A 12,015-nucleotide genomic window follows, 5' to 3' on the forward strand; every position below is an offset into this window, starting at 1 on the left:
GAAACATGTAGTGACTGCAGCCTGGGCCCTGGAGATGCTCACTGCTGCAGGATCTCGCTACACCTTGTCAGTAGGCAGAGTTGGAAGCCACAGGCTTAACTTACAAATATCTCGTGAGGACACAGTCAGGCTTAAGAAGTTCTGAAACACTCCTGTTTTCTGTCCTCTAATATTTCTGTGACATGACTTCTTTTATACCCTCCACCACTCTATCTCCTACTCTCAAGATTCTGAAACAAATCCAGTTACGACTTTTTCTTTCTTTTTTGAGATGGAGTTTCGCTCTTGTTACCCAGGCTGGAGTGCAATGGCGCGATCTCAGCTCACCGCAACCTCCGCCTCCTGGGTTCAGGCAATTCTCCTGCCTCAGCCTCCTGAGTAGCTGGGATTACAGGCACGCGCCACCGTGCCCAGCTAATTTTTTGTATTTTTAGTAGAGATGGGGTTTCACCATGTTGACCAGGATGGTCTCGATCTCTTGACCTCGTGATCCACCTGCCTTGGCCTCTCAAAATGCTGGGATTATAGGCGTGAGCCACCGTGCCCGACCCTAGGACTTTTTCTTAAGAACAAAACTGAAAATACCTATTTTCCTCTGTTAATGCAGTGTCCTCCATGTCACTTAAATTTTTTAGTTCTTTTCTTGAGACAGAGTCTTGCTCTGTTGCCCAGGCTGGAGTGCAGTGGCGCAATCTTGGCTCATTGCAACCTCCCCCTCCTGGGCCCAAGGGATTCTGATAATTTAGCCTCCAGAAAAGCTGGGACGATAGAGGGGCACTTATCATGCCCGGTTAATTTTTGTATTTGCTTTTTTCTTTTTGGAGAGACAGTCTTGCTCTGTTGCCCAGACACAATCCAAGCTTACTGCAACCCCCACCTCTAGGACTCAAGTGATTCTCCTGCTTCAGCATCCCGAGTAGCTAAAATTACAGGTGCCTGCTACCACACCCGGCTAATTTTTGTATTTTCACAAGAGACGGGGTTTTTCCATGATTGCCAGGCTGGTCTCGAACTCCTGACCTCAGGTGATCCACCCACCTCCGCCTCCCAAAGAGCTAAGGTTACAGGCATGAACCACTGCACCCAGGCACTTACATTTTTTACTAATGTGTCATACTACTGAATTTGCTTTGGATGTAGGTGTAATTTTCAAATTTGTCTCTGTTCTTTTAGAAAATTAAGAATAAAGGACTGGCATGGTGGCTCACATCTATAAGCATAGCACTTTGGGAGGCCAAGGTAGGAGGAGGATCACTTGAGGCCAGGAGTTTGAGACCACCATGGGCAACATGGCAAGACTGTCTCTAAACAAAAACAAAAAAACCAAACAACAACAACAAAAAAGAAAAATTAGGTATAAGATCTATGTCTTTTAAGTACTGAACATAGATTTATTAAGACTAATGAAAGCAAAATATTTTTCAACCTCAGCAAAGAATCATTAGGCTTTAATATAATCTCAGGTTAACAATGAAAACTGAGGATCAGTAACAAACTCAGAATATCATTTTAAGTCAATGGTATTGCTATCTGGACCCATTAAGTATTTGGCCTAAGAGTTAGTAAGAAGGTTTATCATAGTATTAGTCGTATGTCATAAAATAATTTTACAGAACTTAATTCTTCTCCCCAGAAAGACATAAGCTGAACATGTATTTTAAATAATAAATATTAAAAAGATTCTTGAATAACACCTTATCTGCTTTAATATCTTCTTGTTCTGACAGCCAGTGGTTTGGAGGACAAAAATTTCTCCTTGTGTCTCTGGACTTCAACATTTTCACTAGATTGGTGATAACCTGGAAAGAAAGAACAGGTCCATGTCACGCATGTGCGCTCGGCAGTGAGCAATCCATTCACTTCAAGGAGGCCCAGACAGCGGTGGTGCAGGAACCCAGGTCCAGCCGGACACGAAATCCGCTCACAGAAAAGGGCTTCTTTCCGCCATCACGAAAATGTGTACAAAGCAGTTATCTGCCAACAGATACGTGCAGAACAACAAACACAAATACATGTAGACGGTAATTCTTTAAGTTACAAGGGAGGTGGCAACAAAGCTGTGAAACACAAATTTGGTGGCAGCTAAATATAAGAACTCATCAACACAAGGAAGGAAAGAACAGACACTGGGGTCTATTCAAAAGGAGAGGAGAGGAGGCAGAGGAGCAGAAAAGATGACTACTGGGGACTGAGCTCAACACCTGGGTGATCTAATAATATGTACAAAAACGCCTGTGACATATGTTTATCTCCGTCACAAACCTTCATATGTACCCCCAAATTTAAAATAAAAAATTGAAAAACAAACACCACCACAAATTTGGAAATGTCTTGGCTCACCTAAGTTATCATGAAAGATGTCTCTGAATGGTGCAATTCTGTAAAACCTTTTCCTGAAATAGCATTTCTTAGTTTTCTGAGAAATAATTACTAAGGGCACTAGGGAAAACAGCAGCACCCCAGGTATCACTGTCACATCCCCCAAAAGAGAAAAACAATCCAACATTTGCCTCACGGAAACAAATGAAGTTAGGTTTATTTCTGATCATAACTCCAGAAAAATCAAGTTTGATCTCCTTGATAACGTTTCTAAACAGTCTGGCCTGGACATACTTCACTGTATCATCATGGCTTAGTCTTTTATTACAGTTTTTAAAAATTACAATATTCTTTCGGAACAGCTCCTCTCTGGGTGTGCAGTGAGCTCCTCACAAACAGAATCCAATGAGCCACCTCGGAACCTAGCAGGTACTAAACAACTGATTTGGGATCAGTTATTGTAAATTTTGTAATACATCATTCAAGAGCAATTTTTTTTTTTTTTGAGACGGAGTTTCGCTCTTGTTACCCAGGCTGGAGTGCAACAGCATGATCTCGGCTCACCGCAACCTCCGCCTCCTGGGTTCAGGCAATTCTCCTGCCTCAGCCTCCTGAGTAGCTGGGATTACAGGCACGTGCCACCATGCCCAGCTAATTTTTTTTGTATTTTTAGTAGAGACGGGGTTTCACCATGTTGACCAGGATGGTCTTGATCTCCTGACCTCGTGATCCACCCACCTCGGCCTCCCAAAGTGCTGGGATTACAGGCGTGAGCCACCGCACCCGGCCAAGAGCACTATTTTAAAGAGACCCTGAAGTTCTCTACCCAATAGAAACACATTTTGTAATAAACAAAAACCAACATTGTAAATCCAACATTCTAAACGTTTACAACCACAACTGTATCATACAACTACCACAAAGCTAAAGATGGTGCTTTCTAAGAAGGTTGGCCAGGCCTGGATGCATGCTGCCTCTAATGAGGGACAATGGAAATAATCACAGAAAAACAAAATCAGGACAACTGGATTTATAATACACCCACTGGAGAGATGAGAAATATTATGTCACTATATATACTAATTTATGTAATATAAATATATTAACAACTAGGATATTATACATTTATTATATATCTAATACATACAGGATTTATTCGATATATCATAAAGATCACACAATCAGTTGTTGAGATTTCCCTTTAAAATTCTGTAATTTAGGATTTAACATATGATGGAAATACAAATGCTTATTTTATGAAATGCAAATCCAAGGTATACAGAAATACCAGAAATTCTGTGTGCCGAAGGAACAAGGGGAAGGGTACCTGGGCTGGTATCTCAGGCCACTACGATATGAACACCCCTTGAATGACCTACCCACGAACAGAGAAACCGCATAGTTTTCACTCAAGATCAAGGATGAACCTTTAAAAGTGATAGCTATTTCTTACCAATTTAGAATCAGCATTCATCTTGTGGCATTTAAAAACCCATCACATGCTATGGAAATATCACCCTTCTGAAATGAGTGGAAATGTTTAGTTAGGTAATCAGGCTAAACTGGAGTCTGTTATTCCTTGACCCGACTCCCCTGGTGCTGCTGAGACGGTCAGCTGCACACACAACATCTTACAATGAGTGATTTCCTGTGCAGCCCAGGCAGGCCGGGAACAGCCTTATTACTGCTTCTATCTGGTTAACTGTGCGGCTGAAACAAAGTACTGTCATTGACCTAATACACTAATTCTTGAAAGTCATTCATTTCACTCTTGAAAAGTAAAAGATGAAATTTCAATGAGCTGTGCTAATTACTTGTATGGGATGAATTCAGTTAGTTCCTACAGATCACACACTCTTCCAACAGTGACGGAAAGAAGTACAGTCTTTTCGTATGAAGACAATCACGTCTGTTCTTTCCATTTTTATGCCCAGTTGATCCTTTAAATCCAGATTTAACAGTTACCATGCTGAAACTGGCCCTTTCACAGACACCCCAACTGTTAGCAAAAGTCCTGCTTTCAGACATATTTACAAATTTAACTGCATCATCCCACAGAATCCCGGGGTCCCCATGAATTTATCATCCCCAAGTAAACTTAGCTTTACTGAGGGAGTAACTTGCTCCAGGTCAGGCAAGGGGAAGATGAGGTCTGCCTAATTCTAATATCTATTATCTATCTCGATTCAATCTCTGTTCATAAGAACATATATCTTCTATAGATTACAAACATTATCAAATTATATGAGGCAACTAATGTTCTTATGTACATTCTTCTACTAAATTATAAAATTAAATGTTAAAAAATTTCACTGTAGGTTATCTTCTTTCGTATTTCCTATCCTAAATATGAAAAAAGAAGTAATCACGTTACCAACATAACGTGCCAGTACCACTGATTCTTGGTGAATCAAAAAAGAAGAAGGGGAAGGGGAAGGGGAAGGGGAAGGGGAAGGGGAAGGGGAAGGGGAAGGGGAAAAGGAGGTGGCGGGAGATGGGGAGAAAGGAGGAAGAAAGGAGAAGGCAAAAAAGTGAGCCCAGCCAAGGGAGCTATGTTAAGGATGGGATATCAAGATAGAAGGCACCGTGTGGTAATGCATGGTTCAATAAACATCAAATAATGTATTTTTAGTATAAGTGTGTACAAAATATTGCATGGGACATAATTATATTTTTTAAAGCAATTGTGATTTATTCATAATTCAAATTTAACTAGGTGATCTGTCTTTTTATTTGCTAAATATGGCATGACTAGTCCTGGACCAATTCCCAAAATACTTACTTAGAAATGACAAATACCAAACCTTAAAATTCAACTAAGACCATTTTTCCTCCTTCATAACAACTATTTTTCTCCTAAGTTTTAACAAAAAATATAAACATGAAAATTTGACTGGATCCATTTTATGATCTCAAAACACCTGTAACACATTCCTTTTTTCCACATTCACTCAACTGCTCTATGAGCATCTAGTACCAAAAGGGTAAAGCCTGTGGAAGTAACCAGGCCAACATCACTTAAAGGACTAAATCTGTCCAGGTGAGTTATCTGCAGTTAGGCCTGTGGCTCCGAACCTTTGCTGTGAAATGGAGTCACCTGGAGTATGGAGAAAGTGCACCACGGGCTTGCCGCCATCAGTGACTCGAATTCAATTAGGCTGAGGTGGAGCCAGTCGGGTGTTCAAGGGCTCCCCCAGGTGACTCGGATAAGTAGTTACAACTTGAGAACGAGTGTGCTAAGTTATATGAAATAAGACCGCAAACACTGCAACAACTAGCTGTATCTAGCTGAATACACACAGTTTTAGTGGATTTTAAGCTGTGAAATACAATAGCGTTACATATATTTGATGTAACTCTTGTCCCCCCCTCATGTTCTTCCCTCCTAGATCAAAATGTTACATTAAATAAATGCAGAAACTAATATTCGAGTACTAGTAAGTTTATTCAGAAATGTACACAACTGTCAGGCATGGTGGCTCACACCTGTAATCCTAGCACTTCAGGAGGCCGAGGTAGGCAGACTACTTGAGCCTAGGAGTTCAAGACCAGCCTGGGCAACATGGTGAAATCCCAATCTTACAAAAAATACAAAAATTAGCCAGGTGTGGTGGCACATGCCTGTAATCCCAGCTACTCAGGAGGCCAAGGTGGGAGAATTGCTTGAGTGTGGGGGATGGGGATCACAGTGAGATCAAGCCCCTGCACTCCAGCCTGGGCAACAGAACGAGGTCCGAGACCCCGTCTCCCAAAAAAAGGACAAAAGACAAAGACGCACAAGTGTTACACACGCTCCATTACGTGCTACTTGAATGAAGAACAGGTGATGCTATAAGCAGATTTCGCTTAACCCCAATATGAAAAAGATCAAGTAGATAACGGCTTAGAAACATATTAACTTCTTATAAAAATCATACTTGACAACCGTCCAGGTTAAACACTATAAATTACCAGGCACTGTTTTTACACGATCACGATGTTTGAGAGTTCATGACAATGATGATCATAAGAAACTCTTGCTTACTTGGCTGTGGGGAAATAGTCTTAAGCACTAGCTATATTATCACAGATGTATTTATAAATTAGGTGAGAAGGCTATTAATACTAAATTGTGACATTTCTGTATGGAGATGACTTTTGCAACCAAAAAAAAGTGAAGTACATACAGTTCAAGTTTTGAAGGATAACTGAAAAGCCTAAACTGCATCATAATATAAAATAAAAACACACTTTTATCTTAAATCTGATCTGTAAATTCTGGTAACGAAAACCAAACAGCTGAGTTAATTCTTTTTCATTTCTTTTTTTTCTTTCTAGAGTAGATCTAGTCCTGAATCCAGATGAGTTAATTCTTTAAAAAGCAACAAACAGCCTGGTGCACTGGCTCACACCTGTAATCCCAGCACTTTGGGAGACCAAGGCTGGCAGATCATGAGGTCAGGAATTCGAGACCAGCCTGGCCAACATGGTGAAACCCCATCTCTACTAAAAATACCAAAAAAATTAGCTGGGCATGGTGACACGCCCTCAGCTACTCGGGAGGCTGAGGCAGGAGAACTGCTTGAACCTACGAGGCGGAGGTTGCAGTGAGCCCACTGTACCACTGCACTCCAGCTTGGACAAGAGCAAGACTCCGTCTCAAGGGAAAAATAAAGGAAAAATACAAAGGATACTTCAGCACACAATTGCAGGTTCTGAAGTGCAGTAAACGTGTAATGTGGGAAACACATCAAGTCAGAATGTATTTCTACAATTTGACTTAATAAGGAAGAATATACAAAAGTAACATATCAGAAAAAGCTCTAAGAATATGACCTTGCTGGAAAACGACCATTTTCCTCAAATGAGTTAAGCGTAAGATGATGCAGCAGCTGGTGCGTCCAGAGGCTGCCCTCTCGGGCTTGCGATTTCTCCCTGTACCTAGCTGAATGCATGTCTCCTTCACTACACGGTGATACTGCAGGAACAGGCACACAGTGTGAATTCATTCAGGATCCCCTGGCATAGAGCCGTGGCACTATGGGTGCGATGAATATTGTGAGTGTTGAAATAACTGAGAAAAATATCCTCACCATAAAATATCCGGTATGGGCTGCTGCTGTCAAAAGCAAGTTTTCTATTGCCCCCAGTTATCACCTGTTAACCCATTTATGCTTGGTGTTCCATTACTGGAAAGCTAGGCTTATCAAAGTTATTTATATTCTATTGCGCAAGTTCACTGCCAAGGCCTGATTTTTCACAAAAAATTTTTGCTACTTCCAGCATAAATGGTTTAAAAACTGGTATATTTTGAAAAACAGTATTCTTCAGGACATAATTAAAGCAATATAAAATTACTTTATACAGTATCCATTGTAGTACACTTTAGTAGTCAAAAAAAAAAAAATCAAGAGACACAGAAAACCCTTCGAAGAAATCAATATATCCAGGAGCTAATTTTTTGAAAAGACCAACAAAACAGACCACTAGCCAGGTTAATAAAAAAGACAGAAGAATCAAATAGATGCAATAAAAAATGATAAAGGGGATATCACCACCAACTCCACAGAAATACAAACTACCATCAGAGATTACTACAAACAACTCTATGCACATAAACCAGTAAACCTGGAAGAAATGGATATATTCCTGGACACTTGCCTCCTCCCAAGCCTAAACCAGGAAGAAGTCGAAACCCTGAACAGACCAATAACAAGGTCTGAAGTTGAGGCAGCAATTAAGAGCCTACCACACACAAAAAGCCCAGGTCCAGATGGGTTCACAGCCGAATTCTACCAGACATACAAAGAGGAGCTAGTACCACGCCTTCCGAAACTATTCCAAATAATCCAAAAAGAGGGAATCCTTCCCAAATCATTTTATGAGACCAACATCATCCTGATACCAAAACCTGGCAGACTCAACAATAACAAAAAAACTGTAGACAACATAGATGCAAAAATCTTCAATAAAATACCGGCAAACCGATTGCAATAGCACATCAAAAAGCTTATCCGTCACGATGAAGTAGGCTTCATCCCGGGGATGCAAGGCTGGTTCAACATACACAAGTCTATAAACATAATTCACCACATAAACAGAAACCAAAGACAAAAACCACGTGATTATCTCGGGGATACAGAGAAGGCCTTTGACAAAATTCAACAGCCCTTTATGCTAAAAGCTCTCAATAAACTAGGAATCAATGGAACGTATCTCAAAATAAAAAAAGCTATTTATGACAAACGAACAGCCAATATCATACTGAATGGGCAAAACCTGGAAGCATTCCCTTTGAAATCTGGCACTAAACAAGGATGCCCTCTCTCACCACTCCTATTCAATATAGTACTGGAAGTTCTAGCCAGAGCAATTGGGCAAGAAAAAGAAATAAAGGGTATTTAAATAGGAAAGGAGGAAGCCAAATTGTCTGTATTTGCAGACAACATGATTGTATATTTACAAGACTCCATCATCTCAGCCCCAAAACTCCTGAAACTGATAAGCAACTTCAGCAAAGTCTCAGGATACAAAATCAACGTGCAGAAATCACAAGCATTCCTATACACCAATAAAAGACTCAAAGAGACCCAAATCAATGAACTTCCATTCACAATCACTACAAAGAGAATACCTAGGAATACAACTGACAAAAAATGTAAAGGACCTCAAGGAGAACTACAAACCACTGCTCAAGGAAATGAGAGGACACAAATAGATGGAGAAACATTCCACGCTCATGGTTAGAAAGAATCAATACTGTAAAAATGGCCATACTGCCCAAAGTAATTTATAGTTTCAATGCTATCCCCACCAAGCCACCAATGACCCTCTTCACAGAACTGGAAAAAAACCACCTTAAACTTCATATGGAACCAGAAGAGAGCCTGCACAGCCAAGCCAATTCTAAGCAAAAAGATCAAAGCTGGAGGCATCATACTACCTGACTTCAAACTATACTACAAGGATACAGTATTCAAAACAGCATGGTGTTGGTACCAAAACAGGGATATAGATCAATGGAACAGAACAGAGGCATCGGAGGCAACGCCACAAATCTACAACCATCTGATCTTTGACAAACCTCACAAAAACAAGCAATGGGGAAAGGAGTCCCTGTTTAATAAATGGCATTGGGAAAACTGGCTAGCCATGTGCAGAAAGCAGAAAATGAACCCCTTCCTCACACTTTACACTAAAATTAACTCCGGATGGATTAAAGACTTAAACATAAGATCTAACACCATAAAAACCCTAGAAGAAAACCAACACAAAACCATTCAGGACATAGGCAAGGACTTAGTGATTAAAACACCAAAAGCATTGGCAACAAAAGTCAAAATAGACAAATGGAATCTAATCAAACCCCAGAGCTTCTGTACAGCAAAAGAAACAGTCATTAGAGTGAACCAGCAACAAATGGAATGAGAAAAATTTTTTGCAATCTACCCATCTGACAAAGGGCTAGTATCCGGAATCTACAAAGAACTAAAACAGATTTACAAGAAAAAAACAAACCCATTCAAAAGTGGCGACGAATATGAACAGATACTTTTCAAAAGAAGACATATATGAGGCCAACAAACATATGAAAAAATGCTCATCATTATTGGTCATTAGAGAAATGCAAATCAAAACCAAACTGAGATACCATCTCACACCAGTTAGAATGGGGATCATTAAAAAATCTGGAGAGATGCTGGAGACGATGTGGAGAAATAGGAACACTTTTACACTGTTGGTGGGAGTGTAAATTAGTTCAACCATTGTGTAAGACAGTGTGGTGATTTCTCAAGGACCTAGAAATAGAAATTCCATTTGATCCAGCAATCCCATTACTGGGTATATATCCAAAGGATTATAAATAGTTCCATTATAAAGATACATGCACATGTATGTTCACTGTGGCGCCATTTACAATAGCAAAGACCTGGAACCAACCCAAACACCCATCGATGATATACTAGACTAGGAAAATGTGGCACATATACACCATGGAATACTATGCAGCCATAAAAAATGATGAGTTCAGCCGGACGCGGTGGCTCAAGCCTGTAATCCCAGCACTTTGGGAGGCCAAGGCAGGTGGCTCACAAGGTCAAGAGATCGAGACCACCCTGGTCAACATGGTGAAACCGCGTCTCTACTAAAAATACAAAAAATTAGCTGGGCATGGTGGCGCGTGCCTGTAATCCCAGCTACTCAGGAGGCTGAGGCAGGAGAATTGCCTGAACCCAGGAGGCGGAGGTTGCGGTGAGCCGAGATTGCACCATTGCACTCCAGCCTGGGTAACAAGAGTGAAACTCCAACTCAAAATAAGATAAAATAAAAATAAAATAAAAATGGTGAGTTCATATCCTTTGTAGGGACATGGATGAATCTGGAAACCAGCATTCTCAGCAAACTGACACAAGAACAGAAAATCCAACACCGCATGTTCTCACTCATAGGTAGGCGTTGAACAATGGGAACACATGGACACAGGGAGAGGAGCATCACACACTGGGGTCTGTTCGGGGGAAACAGGGGAGGGACAGTGGGGGCTAGGGAGGTTGGGGAGGGATAACATGGGGAGAAATGCCATATATAGGTGACCGGGGGATGGAGGCAGCAAACCACATTGCCATGTAGGTACCTATGCAACAATCCTGCATGTTCTGCACATGTACCCCAGAACCTAAAGTGCAATAAAATACACATGTAAATAAATAAAAACCAAAACCAATCAAATCAATAACAGAAAAGAATATGGCACAGTGCTACAAGATTTGGGTATATATTGCTTTGGGTCTTTCGGTTATAACATGGGCACTTAAATGGCTGCATGTCAGAATTATATTAACAGGGCACTGCTGTTGCTTTATCACTTTTTAGAAATAGCTTTTTGGAACTGAAAAAATACAAATTAACTACTAAGGAAGTGAAAATCACTCACAGCACGGATCTTTTCTTTCTCTGTACAGATATATGGAAAAGGAAGGCATGAGAACCCTCCTCCTGTTTCCCTATCACTGGAGGTAATTCCTGTTAAGTCTGGTAGATGCAAACAGACATGTCAAAACAGGATTTCCTATCTCATCAAGCTAAGGTAATTATAGCTATAAATTACTCTGCAAGAGGAGTTTATAAATTTGATAAATGCATAAACTGTTTTAGCAGTGTCAGTGCAGGGCTTAGAAAGTAACCTCAATTCTTATAATGACAAAGAAAGATGACTCTATCCACTTAAAATTCTATGTTCTGTGACCAGCCAACACAGCCTCTCACACAAGTGACTTTGGGAGGACCATGATAAGACTGAGAAATGAAAATGGTCGCTGCTGAAGCAGTCAGGTCTCATCATTTGCAATTCTGTCAAATTCAGTGGAAGGCAGGAGATCCTGGGCAAAATGCTTTTGCCTTCTCTGGATGATTCTACCTCAAATTCTTCAACTCAAATCTGGCACTACAATAATATGAAAAACGCTAAGATTTTTATTCTTTTCAGAAGGGGAATGTAGAATAGCAGCTGGTTCTACCATCATATACATGATCTCATGTAAAACAATTACAGTATCTTTCTCACAGGACTACTGTATTAAATGAATATATGCAGAGCTCTAAGAATACTGCCCAAAACAGTTAACTACACAGATGTAAGTTCATATAATTTCATAATAAAGATAGTATTTTCTTAATAGAAAAGCTAACAGCAGCTGATTACTCGAAAACTACGCC

General features: G+C 40.3%; 1 protein-coding gene across 5 annotated transcripts in view; it reads right to left on the reverse strand.

The window, feature by feature from the left end:
• UBE3C (ubiquitin protein ligase E3C) overlaps positions 1-12,015 on the reverse strand; it is a 202,097-nt gene that overhangs the window by 46,605 nt on the left and 143,477 nt on the right. For all 5 annotated transcript variants that reach the window (XM_035254262.3, XM_078343339.1, XM_078343340.1 and 2 more), the window contains one exon: positions 1,695-1,799. In XM_035254262.3, the coding sequence (XP_035110153.1) occupies positions 1,695-1,799 (105 nt within the window). The remainder of the gene's footprint in view (positions 1-1,694; positions 1,800-12,015) is intronic.

Source organism: Callithrix jacchus, chromosome 11 (assembly GCF_049354715.1).
Source record: "Callithrix jacchus isolate 240 chromosome 11, calJac240_pri, whole genome shotgun sequence".
NCBI lineage: Eukaryota > Metazoa > Chordata > Mammalia > Primates > Cebidae > Callithrix > Callithrix jacchus.